An 18,576-nucleotide genomic window follows, 5' to 3' on the forward strand; every position below is an offset into this window, starting at 1 on the left:
CAATCAATAGTAAATCTACAGGGTGGACCAATTTATCTGTAACTTCTGATAAACCATCTGTAACACTGGCAGAAAATGATGAGTGTCAACCAGTGGGGTGCCTATAATGCCTGGATTGTAATAGGCTTCGCTCAGACATTCTTAAGGCTCATGATTTCAAACTGATTCAATGCTATCAATGTGACAATTTTGAAGGTCAGCATTTAAGAAAACAGGCAGCTAAAATCTAGTTATACTTCCAGCCTTTTAGATACACCTGATCTAAACAGTTAAGTTGGTCTAATAACAGGGGCAGATTTAGTGGTTTGGGGGCCCAAGGCAAAATATAGGAATGGGGCCCTATTCAATTGCACACATTTATCTCGATATTCCATTACAGCATGAGGCGGGGTTGGAGAGGGGGCTTGCACTGATGCTGCTGAAATAACAGTGATATGAATCATTTCAGTGTTTTAACATCAATATTTAAATTTTCATGCATTTAGCATTAATGATTAAAAATATACACAATTTATATTTTTAGGGGGCTCTTGGCTTCTAGGGGCCCAAGGCAGTTGCCTACCTTTGCCTAGTGCTAAGTCCGCCCCTGTCTAATAAGCAGTTAGGCTGATCAAGAAGGTTTTAAAGCAACCAAACATTAATACTGGTGGAATAAATAATGGGGAAGTTTCTGTTATAGTCTCACCTTAAGGTTTCCTTGAGATAAGAATGAAATGGAATGGCTTAGAGCCAAGAACTCAGCTTAACTAGTGTGTTTTGACAAACCAATTTGCCTCGCACAATAAGAGAACAAAGAAAAGACTGTACAACAGCATGATTAATGTTTTTAATTTGTTCGGAAACCAAACACCCAGAATTCAATGTGACAGAGAGGCTAAGCAGAGGTAATCAAAATGTAACAGCAAAAACGGAAACACTCAGCCAACAAATATAATTCAAGAGCACACACTAGTTATCTGCATGTTAGTGTTCATGAATATTGTTCCACATGGTTGACCGCTGAAGTTCTGGAGTTACAGTCCAAGTTTATCCATCCTCATGAGTTGTCTGTTAGTCAACAAGGGTAGCAACCACATCTGTGATGAGTTCATCATTTCCAGATTCTAGAGAGGGAACGCATAATAGGAAGAATTTCATGTTGACGTGTCTAATTCTGGAGAAGAAAAGAAGATGGAAAGGAGGAAAAATGTGCTGATACAAGCAAAAAAATCAACATTTAAGCAGTAGACAGCAGAGGCTTAACAACCAGCACTAAGCACAATAAAATCTACTAGGGGGTACAGCAAGAAAGAGATACACACAATGAAATGAAAATCCTTCACACACTTAATTTCTACTTAGTCTTAATCAGCTGAGATGGATGGTTTACATGACTTCTTCCCCCATCTTGGCTTTTATGAATAGTACTCAAAATGACAATTAAGGTGGATTAAAATAGTCTGAGGGAGATGTGAGCAGCGGTCTTATTCATTTCAGTAAGTATTACTCATCAGGTTCTCCAAGAAAAATGTTTAGTAATACAGTATAACAACTGACACTGTAATAATAAAAAAATAATAATAATAAATTTTAAAAAAAACAGTTTTCAAACTTTTTTTGTCTTTACACCTCACCTAGTAGTTGATCATTCGTTTGACAGCCTCAAAACATTTCCATTTGTCCGGAATATAGAAGGGTTCGAAAATGTGAGGGAAAGGTGTATCATATCCACAAACCCTTGTGATGGGCGCCTCCAGGTTTAGGAAACATTCCTCCTGCAAACAGAACCAGAACATAATTGAGTCATAACTACATGGATGGTGTGTTTGTTGAGGGAAGGAATATTCCACATGTCCTTTACGGGCTGCATACACTTAATGAGTTGAGAACAATGCCTCTTTTTCCTTGATGCACAAGAAATGAAATAAAGAAAAACAAGCTTACGCTACAGCCATGTTTTCCTTCTTATGTTCTTCATAAGTTATTGGCAGAGAGTTTAAAAACCCAGGCCACTCTTGTGTCACTGTCTTATATCCCACCTCACATTGGGGGAAGATTCAGCCAGCACTCTCCATGGGGAAGCCAGGAAAACCGAAGCCAAACTGAAAAAATCCCCACGCTTTCTTTAATCAAAGCCACCCAGTCACTGCTATTCCAGGCAGTGCACAAAGTCCATATAAAATATCATCATTCTCTCTAATTTTCTGATTCCCCTTACAGAGGCAGAAATAACTGGTGAGAGATGTGACATGAGCAGAGCATGACATAATACACAATGCTTCAGTCCAATAAGTCAAATGCAGTACATGGGAATGGTCATGTTTTTCCCCAGTTCGCACTCACTAGAGTTCAGTTATCCATATTGCACAACAGTCACCACTCGTAACATGCTCAGATACACATGAAGCCATCCACTGCATATTTTCAAACTGTTTCTCACTATAATGGATTAAATGTCCTTTAAAACTTTTTTTTTCACTTCTTTGTCACTATGGGTTATTTTGTGTATATTGTCATCACTATACACAAAATAACCCATAGTGACAAAGAAGTGAAAAAAAAAAAGTTTTCAGAAATTTTCTTAATTTTTTTTTAAATTAACATCTAAATTAAATCTCATTTAAATAAGTATTCAGACCCTTTATTCTGTAACCATTTGTACTGTAAAAGTAGCAGTTACAGCTTCCAGTCTTCATGTACAAGTCTCTACAAGCTCTGCACACCTGGATTTGGGCAGTTTCCCCCATTCTTACTGGCAGATCCTCTCAAGCTCAATCAGACTGAATGTGGAGCATCTGTGAATTGCCATCTTCAAGTCTCTCCACGGATATTCTATTGAGTCCAAGTCTGAGCTTTGGCTGGGCCACTCTTGGACATTCAGAGACTTGTCATGAAGTCACTCCCGTGTTGTCTTGGCTCCATGCTTCAGGTCATTGTCATGGTGAATGGTGAACCTTCAGCCCAGTCTGAGGTGGTATGCACTCTGGAGCAGGATTTCTTCAAGGACCTTTCTGTATTTGGCTGCATTTAACTTCCACTGAATTCTAACCAGTCTTCTTGTCCCTGCTGCTGAGAAGTGTCCCCAGAGCATGCTCCTGCCACCACCACAGGCATGGTATTAGCCAGGTGATGAGCAGTGCCTGCTTTTACCAGATGTCGTTTGCAGAGTTCAGCCCAAAGAGTTGAAATATTATCTCATCAGACCAGAGAATATTTTTTTTTTCTTTTAAGAGTCTTTTAAGTGCCTGTCATAAGCTTTTTACTCAGGAGTGGTTTCCATCTAACCACTCTACTATAAAGGCCTGATTAATGGAGTATTTCTGAAATGGTTGTTCTTCAGGCAAGTTCTCGCATCTTTTCAGAGGACCTCTGAAGCTCTGTCAGAGTGACCATTGGGTTTTTAGTCACCTCCCTGACCAAGGCCCTTCTAGCCTGGTTACAGAGTTTGGTTGCAAAGCTTTAAGAAGTGTCATGGTGGTTCCAACTCTTCTCCCATTTCACAGTGATGGAGTACACTGTGTTTCTGGGAACATTTAAAGCTTTAGAAATGTTTTTACACCCTTGGCCAGATCTATGTCTTGACATAATTTGAACAGAGGTCTATAGAGAGTTCCTTGGATTTCATGGTTTAGTTTTTGGTCTGACATACAGTACTGTGCAAAAGTCTTAGGCACATGCAAAGAAATGCTATAAAGCAAAGACGCCTTCAAAAATAATGAAATTAATTCTGCACTAAAAAATACTATAAAGAGCAGGGAACAGTAATAAATAAAACAAAGTCAAAGTGTGACGACCCTTTGCTTTAAAAAAAAAAAAAATTTAGTACAATTTGTGCAGTTTTATAAGGAATTTAGCTGGCACGTTTTACTGAGCATCTTGCAGAACCAGCCACAGTTCTTCTGGATACTTTTACTGTTGCACAACCCAGCAGCCTTCTTTATGCTTTTTGTCTGAGAAGTGCTCTCTTATTTAGTATGCTGCTTTCTGTACTGACATACAAACATTTTTCTACAACATTTAATTTTATGCTGGCAAACTAATGCTTGGAAATCTAAAATGTTTTTGTACTGATTGATAATGTATAAGTCATAAAATAAAAATCTATAACAAAGTTTGTACTTAAAAAAAAAAAAAAAAAAAAAAAAAAAAAAAAAAAAAAAAGAAAAAAAAAAAAAAACTTACTTACAATACTTTGTACTGTACACTGAATTGTAGAATTTTATACACACGCCTTTCTAACTCATGTCCAGAAAATAGGAAGTATACCTGGGCCATAAAGGTGGTGGAGGCATAAAAAGGTGGAGGAAAGGACACCATATCAAAATGTCATTCACAGGACTTGAGCTAGCATCACAGAGTTTTGGAATTATAGTAAGTGGAGAGGATGTATGTTCTGAAGAAAGAAGCAGAAAATAACTATGCACACGTAGGGAAAGGCTCCTTTTATTCACCCCTGATATGTGCTACTGACTTGCATGTTGTGTGCAGTACTTCTTTTCCTGCACATCAAACAATGGGGATATAGCCTCCCTCAACGCTGTCTGCTTAATTATGAGTGGTTAGGCCTGATGGATGTGGGGGAATTTAGCTAACATATTTCCCATTTCTTTTGATGCTCTACTTTACCGTTTCAGTCTACATTACCATTCAGTCAAAGACAATTAAGTGACATATCAAGGCTTTAAATAAACTTTCTGGGAAACCTGACTTTCACAGAATGCTGTCATTAGTCAAAAAAGCTATTGGTCACCTGACACCTGACATACGTCAGAGCAATTTATGTGTTATCAAGCTTGTAATCTAAGTCATTATCACACTGTACTTTCAGCCTTTAAAATAATAAATGATGTCTGTAGGAACACAGACTGCCAGCAGTATAATCTGAAAGACATCGTTAGTGTTGATAACTACTGATAACACCATGATCGATTGCAATATTTTGCCTTTACCGTCTTTCTTAGTTCTGATGCTGATGTGAAACTGTAATGATAAGTTTTCTTTTTTGTAGCTTTACATCATTAGGATCAAAGCTATTCGCCAACAATATAACAATAAATTTAAATTAAAACTAGAAATAGCATTTTTTCTTGATAAAAAATATTGCAAAAATGATTGCCACCCCTAAAGTATATCTGAAATTAAAGGAAAAAATAAATAAGATATTATTATTTTAATATTCACAGTCTGGTTGGGGTTTCCATGTTATTAAAAAAAAAAAAAACTGTTAGGCACCACTTCCATAACAACAAGCTAGCAACAAGTGTTGAAGAAATGAAGCCCTGAGAGCAAACTGCATCACCTGAACTTTGTTGAGCTTCACTGAAACTACAAATTCCACTTGTCGTGGTCAGATGAGATCAAATTAAAACTTGCTGACTGGGCACCAACAGACTAAACCCCCAATGCCACTGTAAAAGTATGGTGTTTAATCAATGATGTGCTGTTTAGCCATTGGTGGTCCAGAGGTGCTTGTTAAGACTGAGAGCATTATTAATTCTGAATATTGGCAGTGTATTAGTGAATGATGGCTTGCTGCTAGAGGTCTCGCGTCCAACAAGAACAGTCTAAAGGAACACAAGTACACGAATGTACATTAATCAAGCAATAAGAGGTTTAAATTTGTGATGTGACTATTAATATAGTGGTGAAGAAGATTCACTTCTTTGTAAGAACTCAAAATAGCCGTTCTCCATCTCTTGCCTGGGGGCCTGCATTTCCGCAATACCAGCCCAGTAGCTAGAGGTCCTCTCCTGAAGATTGAAGGCAGATGTAATTTTATGTAATTTAGCCTCAAAGCAGATGAGCCTACCTGCCAAGCCAGTATATGTCTGGACAACAGCTTCGCCTCAGCACTTTCATTGACTAGAGCACTTTTTCTATAATAAAAAAGAAGAAATCTCTTTAAATACACTTACTGGAAGGGCACAAGAAGTGTACAGTCTGGTCACAAGCCACCGCATCTAGACAGTGAGCTTCAGCAGAGCTGCAGTTTTACTACAATCAGTGTTTATCTATGAGAAGTGCATGATTACATGATTACTTTAAATGTCAGTGTAAAAATAAGACAACATGGCAGACTGACTCCAGAAAGAGTTTTGCTTTGGGGCATTACTTAAAAATATATTTTAGAGCCCAAACACTGCATTCATAAATTTGGTCTATGCTACTGTCCAAAAAACAAAACAAAAAAAAAAACCACTATGTCAGCAACAGCCACAGATCGGAGATTATTGAAAGTGTAGAGTGATGCGGAAATGCCAGTATTACCAACTAAACACTGCCAGAAAAGAGAACTGTCTCCTAGTGGAACCCAAAGTCAGATGAGGATAGCCACATTCTGGCACTCACTGTGTATCTGGTGTTTTCTTATTCCTGAATAAGATTTAGCACTTAGCGACTCCATGCTTGCTGAGTGCAAAACACATTCAGTCAGATGGAGTTTAGGCTGCAATATTTCATGATGATTTGGTGCTGCTGAATAAAGGCTGACTGAAGACTTATGAAACAAAGCCGGTCATTAAAACGAGTGAGAAATGTTCGCACATGCAGAATAAAAATTATAATTCACTTCAGATGTGCATGTATCTAATCAAACCAAACAGGGGTATAACACAATGACACTATCTGTGTTAATGAAAGGGATTTAAAAAATTCATTAATTTAGTTTTTTAAATTAAGTATGACACTAATATGAAATTTACCACTATGCCCTGAAACTGAAAAACAACAACCGCCAAAAAAAAAAAAAAAAAAACCCACAGGAGTCAAAATGCCAGGACTGTCAGCATGGTGTGTGAATTCTGGCTCTGACAAGTTCCCCAACATCAACCTCATACAAGTTCATAATTGGTCTCAACTAGAGATGGTGAGTGGGACTGTTTTTTTTTTTTAATCACACTCATGCCATTAATATTTTTGTTTTTACCTGCCTGTGATATTTTGTAATAAATTTAGTTGGTTCTTTTTTCCAAAATGTAAAGAAACTAGTATCCTCATCTAAACCACCGTGACCCTGAACAGGCAGTTATTAAGGAAGAATGAATGTGTACTGTAAATGTACGTTGTCTTTCTTTGTACATATGATCACTCAGTCACTTACTTTCAATTTTTTTTTATAAAAGTAAAAACCTCCTGCTTGCGTAACTTTCTTTTTGGCGATCCCAGTCCTGATGCACACCTCTAGTCCCAATCAGATTCCCTGTGAACCTTTCTGGCAAGCTTTCTTGCCAGAAAAAAAAAAAAGGGTCACCATCTACTCATATCTGTACTTCTATCCATTTAGATTATCTGTTCATTCCACCTAATGTATTCATAATTAGTTAATACCAACTATACTAAATCTTATAACAATTAATACTGTTAAAAACTCCCAATCCTTAATTGCTGAATATCACAAGCAGCTGATCATATATCATCCACAAATATGGAACAAAAAATTGAATAAAATAACTGGATTAGAAGACTATAGCAACACAAAACCCTTATGTTCTGTGAGAACACTTCATTACCTTCATTACAAAACCATGATTTTAATTGCACCCAGAATTAGAGTCAATGATCATCAACAACCAAAAACAATCAAGATTGCTCTTTGAGGAGGTTGTAAGTTCTGAGAACACCAATGTTTGGTGTAGTTGATTGCTTCAACGTGCAGGACGAAAACCATAAATGAGCTGTTGTGTTTGCTGAGAATCATGAGACTCAGTAGGTCAGTATCATAGATCTCAAAGCAAATAAGTGAGTACTTTTTAATATTTAATCAGACGATGTTCCTTTATGCATTTTTAGGTAACCCACTTCTGATAACTGATCAGCGCTTTCCAGCCACTAATCCCAACGAAGGCAAAGAAATGGATAGCACTATCAAACTACATTCAATCTTAAATTTCACTGCTGTTTGCACAGTGCTCTATTTAATCTGTCTAATGGAGACTTCACAACTCCATAAGTGCTGGATTTTATCTTCATTATGTCCTAAAACGCACAAAAAACGTTTAGCACGTAAGAAGTGATCTGTATTGAGGAGATGGGTATCTTTCTTGGGAAGACGTCTTCGCAATATTTCCATAAAGAGATTCTTCCTATACTAACACCGCAAGACATATAACATCTTATTTTAGTTTACAAATCTGCCCTACCTCCTCAACACACACATGCAGGGTGTGAGAAGGGTTACTCACTTTGATGTGCTGCTCATCACCACAACTCAGCATTAAGAGCTCTCACAGTTTAAGGCTTAATTCCTATTGATTCAAATTACAAGCCACTGGCATCAACTGAAGACCACTTGGTCAGGCGAATGGGCTCTTGTAAAATGTGGTAGGTCTTCTCTGAAGTCAGTGTGGAGCTATGTGTACTTTTTAGGAGCAGCTGGTTATGGCAAGAGCATAAAGAAAATACTGCATGTGGTTCAAGTTTAATGTTTAACCCAGAGCTGGTGGAGCCATTCTAGGAGGTAAACACATCCTGGCAAAAAGCATCAGCTAGGCTATTTATGTAGTTCACTGATATGAACATCTATGGAAAGTCAGAGTATTAGTGTTAGATCATATACTACATACCTGAGATGGTCGCGGCTTTTTGACGTTTGCATTCTTCTGACGGCATGGCCACATTTCAGGCCAATTTAACCAAATGTGGAAGAGCTTCCACAAAGGTCAATGCTTGTACATGCATTTTTGGAATCTCTAGAATAATTTCTAGTCCACACCTTTGCTATTAACAAATTCCTATAAAGGAAGCATGTAGTGTGCACTAAACAAACAATGACTGAAACTTTGTTGAACAAGAAACAGGTGAGTGACAAGAAGAGCCAGAGTAGAGAAGTGTTTTAAGAGAACTGTCAGAAAGACACTTTTCACCATCCCTCTCTGGCTACCCCAAAAGCCCATTCAGACAATCACGTGAGCCGAGCCTTTCCTTCTTCCTCATACACACATGCACACACCTCATAATGCCAAACAATGACACATGACACAGCTCCAGTCAGGACAGGATGCTTTCATCCCCTCACACAATTCCAACTGCTTTCATGAGCAAAAGAGAGAAACAATAATCCAACTATTCCACTGAGGTGTCCAGGAACGGCTAGATCGACCTAAAAATCCCTTTGTTCCAGCCATGAATCCAGAAATAACAGGACACAGCACTCCTCTCCCATTCTCAGGGAGTCACTGTAAGACTCGCTGATGGGAGTGGTAAGGGAATGTCAGTCTCTTGAAAGACCAGATACCTCATTCCAGTTTCTTTCACTTTGGTGCATTTAGGAACCAGGAACTAGAAATAGTTTAAGAATTATAGCATTAAGCCCTCTATAGTATGAGAAAATGAATACTGGCAAGTTGCAGGCAAGTATAACTGTTAGTAATCTTGCAAACCAGACTTCTAACATTTACCAGACAGTCTTGTACATTTTGTTAATAAATGTGGCCAGAACCAAGCTACTTTTATAGAAAGAGGTAATGTAACTGACATGGAAGAGTAGTTCCCTGGCAGATTAACTCATAACTCTTTAATAACTTTTCAAAATGGTGCTCCATCAGTCCAGTCACAATAAGTTGCTCTGAAAAGCTAATTGTTATCCAGTGTTCAAAAGCTGTTTTCCCATTGAAAACTGGTGCACAGGGATCAGACTGCATCCTTTAAGATCCTGAATCTTGTGGCCAGAAAAGTGTTTAATAAGCTTTCAGACACTCCATGGCCCACAGGCAGAGATTCTGAGGCTGAGACTAGCTTGTATTCATGTGGTGCTTAGGCGGCCAAACCATAAACCCAGGTGCCTCAGAGAAGCAGATTATAATTCCAGGGTATCACTTTTTTTTATTCATTATTGCCTGGCACATGACACATGACTCAGTGGCCTGCTGACAAGGCAATTCCAGGCATTTTTTTTTTTAAATGTGAAGCACCTCATGGGCCTGGATCATCACTCATTCACTTACATTTAACAGGCTGAACATTTTCCACAAGGGGAGCTATTGGTAATTTAGTAGCTTTTAGCCCAATTTCCACCTCAGGGCCAAGTTTACAGCTACCACGTGGCATTGGTCTATGGTGGATGGGTTCGTTACATTTTCTTTTTCCATGTTTCCAGTGTTCAATCAAGACTATGAAGTATCAGGGGAAAAAAACCCAAACAAAACAAAAATTTACAGTAACAAGACTGTGCTATTGTACTGGGTAGGTCAATGACTGATTCTCCTGTTCAGAACAGATCTGTGGAATATGTTTTTGGAAACAAATACAATGAAAAGTACAAGGCGTTTTAAATTAAATTTTAAATTTAAATTAGTTTTAAAAAGGTCAAACAGTGCAAAACAAGATGCGATGAAAATGATATTACCCTGGTCTCATACCCAACAATGCAACAAAGCAGTCAAAAGTCTTTCATTTTCAATGAGAGCTGGGGATCTACAGCAACAGGAGGCTGAACAACCGTTAGTGATGCAAAGTGGGTAAGGAGACTTATGCAAAAACTATGGGCAAAAACTTGATGGAAAAGAGAAGCAAAGTGATGTTGCAATTACCAATAGGAGAAAGGTATGGTGTTATGCTTCTTTTCCTCCCTACTGTGAAACGGCTCACGGTCTGGTGCAAGAACAGCAAACCGTCACTAAAAGTCGACAGAGGAAAAGAGATGAATGCTGACTTCAGGAAGTCTTGCGCTGATCGCTGCCCCCGTGCATTAATGGCTCAACAGCAGAGAGGGTGATGAGCACCGAGATCCTTGGTGTTCACATTGCAGAAGACCTCACCTGGACAACCAACACCAGCTCCCTGGCCAAGAGAGTCCAACAGCACCTGCATTTCCTCCGGCGTCTGAAGAAGGCGATTATACCCCCACCCATCCTCACCATGTTCTACAGGGGCACCATAGAGAGTGTCCTGACTAGCTGCGTCACTGTCTGGTTTGGGAATTGCAACATCTCCAGTCACAAGACCCTACAGAGGAGAATGCAGACAGCTGACCACATCATCAGCACACATCTGCCCCCTGTTCAGGAAATTTCCACCCACGCAGCATCTGTAAGGCCTCCAGCATTGTGGACAATCCCTCCCATCCCATGTTTAAATGTTCTTTTTTTGTGATAGAAGTATTTATACTCTACTGATCCTCTGTGTACTCACACCCACTGTTTCCCATACCCCGTCCCTGCATGCTTCTTGTTCCTGTTGCACTTTATTGATGCCCTGTCAGCACTGTGTATGTCACGCATGCATCTTGCACCTTGGGTCCAGGAGAAACGTTATTTCATCTCATTGTGCACTGCACATTGTATATGTGATGACAACAAAGATCTGCTTGACTTGATTTGACCCAGATACCTGTTCTTAACCAGTGAAACGCATCATGCTTCTACAAAGGCATGAAGTGTGTGATTTAGAATAATAGAATGGTGCATCAAATGTGCAATTTATACACAAGTTTACTTCCAGAATTTATATTTTAGCAGAAATATTTTTGATTAGTTGTCAAAGTATGCAAGGCGTATTATTTTTAGTGGGAAGACATTTCATTTGTGATCAGGTAGGTGTTTTTACATATGTTCTCTAGCTAACAATTTCATTTGTGTGGCCATATCTGCCAGGTACTACCAGTGAAACCATAACACCCGACAGTAAACTAAAGATAAAATTGAGATCAGCGTATAGCAATTTGAATAACATGAGGCAAAAAATAAATAAATAAATAAATAAATAAATCAAAATAGCAGTAGCTCCATATACAATGAGAAGGTGAGTAGGTAGGCTATAAATGTAACCGGTCATACTCCATGTGAAGTTTACACAAGTTACTACCCTAATGCTGTTTTATGATCATAGCATAGCGACCATGGGGTGGGCGATGTGACAAAAATATCATCCAACAATTCTTAAAGACATTTCACCAATACACAATATTTATCACAATATATAGGTTTACTAACAATTTCCCAGCAATACACGTGTTATTTAATGCCTCAGAAGTATATTGTGTCTGCACCACTTTTTAAAAGTGTAGTCGTATATAATTTCCCACAGCAGAAACTGATTCAAACAGCTTTTAAGAATATGACTTGAGTCATATTCACTGTGTTAATTTCACTGGGTGGTGGCGCCTGTAATAAAATGTCTGCTCTGTGATAAAACGCTCAGATCCGAACAGCATTAAATTAACGCAGCGCAAGCACGTTCTACCGAGTTTCTTCTCCTGCGAATCTGTATGTTTGTCTCACACACGGTGGTATGATCACATTACTGCATCATGAATCTATTTATAGAAAACTATAAACATATTGTGGCATATGTGAATATAAAGTGTGGCTTTATACAGGCTCTAACTGTCATTATAATGGTCAACTTCATCGTCCTGCAGGATTGTGCACTAAACTTTCTGTTTTATTCTCACAGGCTCTCAGTGAGAACCCAGTGTAGGTGAAGAAACCATATAAACTAACAAGATTTTAAAGCATTCAGCATTCCATGATTGCTAGAAGTGTTTAAAAAGATGCGTGGATTTAAATGCTGTTTAAAATCTTTTCACTGAGACATGTATGAGACAGATAACTAAAAACACTTTATAGTAACCCTTTGCCTGGGGTCTCATTGATCGTGCTAGGTTTTCTTTTCTTTTTTGGTCCTCAGTGCTTTTCATAACCCATGTGAAAGACACTTTTACTCCATTATTAATGCTGCTGCATCCACCTTGTTAAGGGTCAAGGATACCCAAATCACACTCTTGTATAACATCTTGTATAAAAATCTCAAAAGCCAAAACACACATGCATGACTTTTATTTCTGGACTCTTCGTCAGCATTTAATATCATCCAGTGACAACATTTTTTCTAGAAAATTCTAGATTATGAGGGTTAATGGCATTTTGTCAGAGCTGTGTTCCTCTTCCCCTTGCTCTCATAAAAGCTGTGAATTTCCAGATATTACTGATGACACACTGACCATAAGATAAATGGTGGTTAGTTAGATGGTGTGATTAGATCTTCTTCCAACTCAATACATCCAAGTCAAAAGATATGGTCATTGATTTCAGAAGGAAATCATCTCACCTCATCTCACCTCACCCACAGACCAAAATCAAGGAATCGTGTGTAATCATGGGTACAATCCACGTTTCCATAAAAGACAAGAAGATGAAGTAAGTAAAAGACTTATGTGCTAGTGCAGGAAACATGAAGGCATCAACATGCATTTATCCATAGTAGACTCATTATGTAAAAGTAAGTATAACTCTGCCCAAGTTGGGCTAGCTAATGAATCTGTGATAACCTCTGTTGTTGTTGTTAAACCAAGAAAGCTTATTGAATATGTGTGAGGCATCATCCAGGTAAAAGCGTTATTTTTAGTGCCTTCTGCCTCATTCTATATGTATACAAGGCAACTCCATCTGGCTCATCACCTCCCACAACACAAACAGCCCTTAACCCAGTTAGCACATGCATACACTCAACACACAGTTACACACACACTCCCGTTCAATCAGTCAGGGTAAACAGCAGCTCATGAATGCCTGAAAAAAATGATCAAGCACGACCTCGCTAAAGCCTGAGACACTTCATCAAGCACCATAAACTTCTATAGTATTAATAGCACCATACAATTACAACTAAATCAGTAAATACTATAAAGCTCCTATGTCTCTCAACTGCCTTGTCAAATATCAGAGAAAGAATGAGATTATGGTGGTCATTGAAACGGCACATTTATGAGAATAATGTAACTGAGAAGACATAGTTAGATAGATTATGTTCAGAAAGAGAAAAGATGGTTCAAAAATCCCTTAAATCTTTCACCAAGAACCATTAAAAAGAAAAATGAAAAAAAAAGAAAAAGAGAGAAGACTCTTCAAGTCTACGCAAGCTAAAATAGCATCAAAGAATTTAAAAGTTACACATGAGTGAAAAGCAGGACTCAGTCTGTGGTTTGCAGGTCATATAAATAAACTCTACGACACAAAATCATTCTTATTACAGAAGTGGATATACAACAGCAATGGGAACAGACAGATGTTTCATTCTGTGAGCTATGATAGTAACCACAGCCTTGATGATACCCTAGCACATGATAATTTACTAGCGTATTTTAGTTAACTGGACTCTTCTATCCTGTGTAGGGAATAAGGCAGGCAATCTGAATGCATTAATGCATGAATTAATCAGTAGTTACTTGGTGTGTTTTTGTGAGATGATTAGTCTGAGGTAATTAACTCTAAGCAATCTGAACAAATAGGAAAAAAATCCTCTAGCTTCCCGAGGACACTGTCTAATTCCCAGGCAAATAAGATATTTAAGCTGCAAGTGTGTCTGGTATTTACCTGAACCGTTGTGGAGATCTCAGCAGCAAAGCCTCCAGTCACTGGAGCCTCATGACTGATCAGCAGCCGCCCCGTCTTTACCACCGACTATAAGAGAACAAATAGACATGCGAGACTTTACTTACTTATACCAATTAATGAGTCATGCTCATGAATCAATCAAACTGGTGAGCATTCCTGTCAATCCAACTGCTTAGATGCTCTGGTAGAAAAATCATATTAAAATCAGATAATAGAAATTTTGTTTAAAGTGCTTGAATTCAATTCATTAAACATGGAACAAATGGACAAAAACAAACAAAAGGTTTTTGACAAGGACCTGTCCTATATGGAAGTCATTTCCTTTTGATATCTTGTGGCACATCGATTTAATTCTATTTCGGGTTTTAGAATAAACCAAGTTAGCATTATCAAATAGGCTTGTCAATCAGACTGCCAGCAGCTGAATTCCAATTTGAATTAAATCACAATCGATTTTTTTTAGACTTAATAATTTGAAGATCATTTAAATGCATAAGCTTAAATTAATACAATAAAGGAACAACAATAAGGAAACAATAAGGAAAACCTTTCACGTGTCTCATCCTTGTGCCGAGCTTTCTCTCTGCTAAATCTAGTGAGGACTCGGACACAAACAGTTACAAGCTCAGACCTGCAGGTTTCTATGACAACCTCAGGCTCTGTGGAGGGCACCCACAATGCCTTATAATGACCATATGTCTCAGTGTTTAAATACAGATCGCAAACTCACTCAAACACACAGCGCTGCTCTTAGCCTGTTAAAAATAAACATGAGGCCGCAGCTCTGAGCCCTTGACAATGCAGCCACAGGATTAGTCAGAGCTGGAGATGTAGGAAAAGGGTCACGCTGCCACCAGTGCAACACAGCATCTGTCACTTTACACTCAGGAAGACAGAAGGTCAAACACACCTCTGTGAGCAGGTGCTGCCTTCTCAGAAAGCCTTAATCCTCAAAACAGGCAAGGTTTCAGAGATTTTTTTTTAAATTGCATTGATTAAAATCAGAACACAATCTTTTCGTTAGAAGGCTGTCATGTGACTCACACTCCAGACAAGCCACATCAGTTTGCACACAAACAGGGGTGGAGAAAAAAACTAGGCAACACACCCCAAGTTTATTTGATAAGAAGCTAAGCTACTTCTCCATGCTGTGTCCACTAAGGATAATGATGTGATGGGAATGTAAAGTGAGGCCTGCATGCTGGTACAGTCTGATGAACACAGTGATCAAGGACGGCAGGCATCTCATCTCACTCGACTGAAGCCCCACATTACTGCAGGAGGAAAAGGCTCCACCCGCAACATACCACAGTTTACAAGGCTCTCCTGTCTCACATATACTTTAATGCCTTTCTCCCAGCTCTCCACCTTGCCACCGTATCTCCACCTATACTGCTTTTGATTCTAACCATTTCTCACATAATTAATCTATATGATTGGTTAAGGGGAAAAACTTTCATTATACTGAACCTGTACTGCCTAATGATGATAGTTTTGCATCAGTTATTGCCACTCAAAAGCTTTTACTCATTGTTGTCATTCTGGGTAAAGTATTCCTTTAGAGTTTAACAAAGGCTATGTTAAATATATACACACACACACACACACACACTCACTGAGCACTTTATTATGAACACTATACTAATACTGTGTAGGTCTCTCAAAACAGCCTAAATCCTTCCTGCTATGATTTCCACAAGATATTGGAAACATTCCTTTGAGATTCTTTGACATGATTGCATGCAATTCCTGCAGATTTTTTCAGGTGCACTTGCATGCCGCAAATCTCCTGTTCTGCCACATCCCAAAAGTGATCTACAGGACTCAGATCCTGTGACTGGGAAGGCCAATGAAGGACATTGAACTTGTTGTCATGTTCATGAAACCAGTTTGAGACGGCTTTTGCTTTGTGACATGGCGCATTATCTTGCTGGAATTAGCCATCAGAAGATGAGTAAATTGTGGTCAGCAACAATACTCAAAAAGGCTACAGCATTTAATCGATGTTTGATTGGTATTAACAGGTCCAAAGTGTGCCAGGAAAACATTCCCCACACCATTACACTACCTCCACCAGCCTGGACTGTTGACATAAGGCAGGCTGTGTCCATGGATTAATGCTGTTGATGCCAAATTCTGACCGTACCCTCTGTGTGCCTCAGCAGAAATCGAGATTTCAGTACCTCCATTTTCACAGGCTCAAAAGCAATTTACTGATAAGCAGTTTCATGGCCAGGTGTGGCCTGTTTTCTCACTATTTCATAACAAATTAAGGAGATAAAAGGTCTGGAGTGGATTTCAAGTGTTGAATTTGCATTTGGTAGCTGTTCATGGGAACTCTCACTATGCAGCCCAAAGGTGTGTCGATGCAAGTGAAAGAGCCCATTAGGCTGAAAAAACAAAACAGAACTATCGGAGAGATAGCAGAAACTTTAGGAGTGGCTAAATCAACAATATGGTACATTCTTAAAAAGAAGGAATCCACTGGTGAGCTCAGCAACACCAAAAGGCCTGAAAAACCACGGAAGACAACGAAAGTGGATAATCGCAGAATTCTTTCCTTGGTGAAAAAAAAACCCTTCACAACATCTAGCCATTTCAAGAACACTCTCGAGGAGATAGGCATATTATTGTTAATGTCTACATTTAAGAGATGCCTTCGTAAATGTAAATACAGGCAGTTTACCTCAAGATAAAAAAAAAACAAAAAAAAACACTGATAACACTCAAGAACAGAAAGGCCAGTTCTGATGCAAGATTAACTTGTACCAGAATGATGAGAAGAGAAGAGAAGAGTATGGAGAAGAAAAGGAAGGGCTAGTGATCCAAAGCAAACCACATCATCTGTCAAGCATGTGGAGGCAGTGTTATGGCATGGGCATGTATGGCTGGGTCACTGGTGTTTATTGATGATGTGACTTCTGATAGAAGGAGCAGGATGAATTCCGAAGTGTATAGAGCTATACTTTCTCCCCAGATTCAGTCAAATGCTGCAAAACTGGGCAGCACTTCACAGTACTAATGGATAATGTCCAAAAACGTAGCATGAAAGCAACCCAAGAGCTTGGAAATGGAATGTTCTTAAATGGCCGAGTCACTTGACCTCAACCCAATTGAGCATGCTTTTCAATTACTGAAGACAAAACTGAAGGCAGAAAGACCCACAAACAAGCAGCAACTGAAGGCGGCTGCAGTAAAGGCCTGGCAAAGCTTCTCATGGGAGGAAACTCAGCATTTTTTGATGTCCATGGGTTCCAGACTTCACTGACTGCAAAGGATTTGCATCCAAGTATTTAAAAAAAATCCTAATATTTATGATTGTTAGTTTGTCCAATTACTTTGAGCCTGTGAAAATGGAGGGATTAAAAAATGGCTGTAATTCCTAAACGTTTAATGCAATATTTTTGTTAAACTCCTTGAATTAAAGCTGAAAGTCTACACATTTCAGTCATATATGTATATCTATCTATCTATCTATTTATACACAGAAACATACAGGATATTACACAAACACACACATTATATATTATATAACCTCTTATTCACAAAAGTATTCAGACCATTCGCTGTGGCCCGAAAATTAATTTCTGGGCAGAACAGCAAGCACTATGTCTGGCAAAAACAAGGTCTGTACATCACCTATATGGCTAATATCATCCCTACAGTAAACATGGTGGGTGATTCTCAGTGGCTGGAACAGGGAGACTATTAAGAATTGAGGGACAGCTGAACGAAGCTAAATATAGCAACATCCTTTAAAGAAGAAAACCTCCTCTAGAGCGCACACAAACTCAGATTGGTGCAACAGTTCACCCTTCAACATGACAATGAGCCTAAGCATATAGCCAAAACAACACTGGAGTGGCTTTGGGGCAAGTCTCTGAATGTTTCTGCGTGGCCCAGCCAAAGCCCAGACCAAATCTGTGTAGAGACCTGAAGATGGCAGTTCACAGATGCTTACTACCCAATCTGATGGAGTTTGAGAGGATCAGCCATGAGGAATGGGATAAACTGCCCAAACCCAGGTGTGCAAAGCTTGTAGAGATGTATCAAAAAAGATCTGTAACTGTAATTGCTGCCAAAGGGGCTTCTACAAAGTATTGAATAAAGGGACTGATTACTTTTGTGAATGTTTTTGATTTTTAATTAATTTTCAAAAATCTCACTTCATCATTACGGGTGATTAAGTGTAGATTGAGGGGAAATTATATCCATTGATGGCAATTATATCCATTCAAAATCAAATCCAATATCAAAACACAAACAG

The 18,576-nt window shown here is 38.7% G+C and overlaps 1 protein-coding gene and 1 long non-coding RNA gene across 3 annotated transcripts in view; both read right to left on the reverse strand.

The window, feature by feature from the left end:
• Positions 1 to 812: 812 nt before the first annotated feature.
• Positions 813 to 18,576, reverse strand: part of bckdhb (branched chain keto acid dehydrogenase E1 subunit beta) — a 50,835-nt gene continuing 33,071 nt past the window's right edge. Inside the window, exons 9-11 of one of the 2 annotated variants that reach the window (XM_026914389.3) lie at positions 14,289 to 14,375; positions 1,614 to 1,754; positions 813 to 1,103 (exon numbers count right to left, since the gene is read on the reverse strand). In XM_026914389.3, coding sequence (XP_026770190.3) covers positions 1,614 to 1,754; positions 14,289 to 14,375 — 228 coding nt within the window. In that variant the 3' untranslated portion in view covers positions 813 to 1,103. Of the gene's footprint in view, positions 1,154 to 1,613; positions 1,755 to 14,288; positions 14,376 to 18,576 lie in introns of both variants that reach the window. The other variant, XM_026914388.3, reaches the window with a different exon arrangement.
• LOC128318059 (uncharacterized) lies at positions 5,812 to 14,282 on the reverse strand. The gene is made up of 2 exons (XR_008301522.1): positions 11,812 to 14,282; positions 5,812 to 11,280 (listed from the first exon to the last, which is right to left on the reverse strand). It is a non-coding gene; the product is annotated as an uncharacterized LOC128318059 (long non-coding RNA).

The sequence above is a fragment of the Pangasianodon hypophthalmus genome, chromosome 1 (genome assembly GCF_027358585.1).
Source record: "Pangasianodon hypophthalmus isolate fPanHyp1 chromosome 1, fPanHyp1.pri, whole genome shotgun sequence".
NCBI lineage: Eukaryota > Metazoa > Chordata > Actinopteri > Siluriformes > Pangasiidae > Pangasianodon > Pangasianodon hypophthalmus.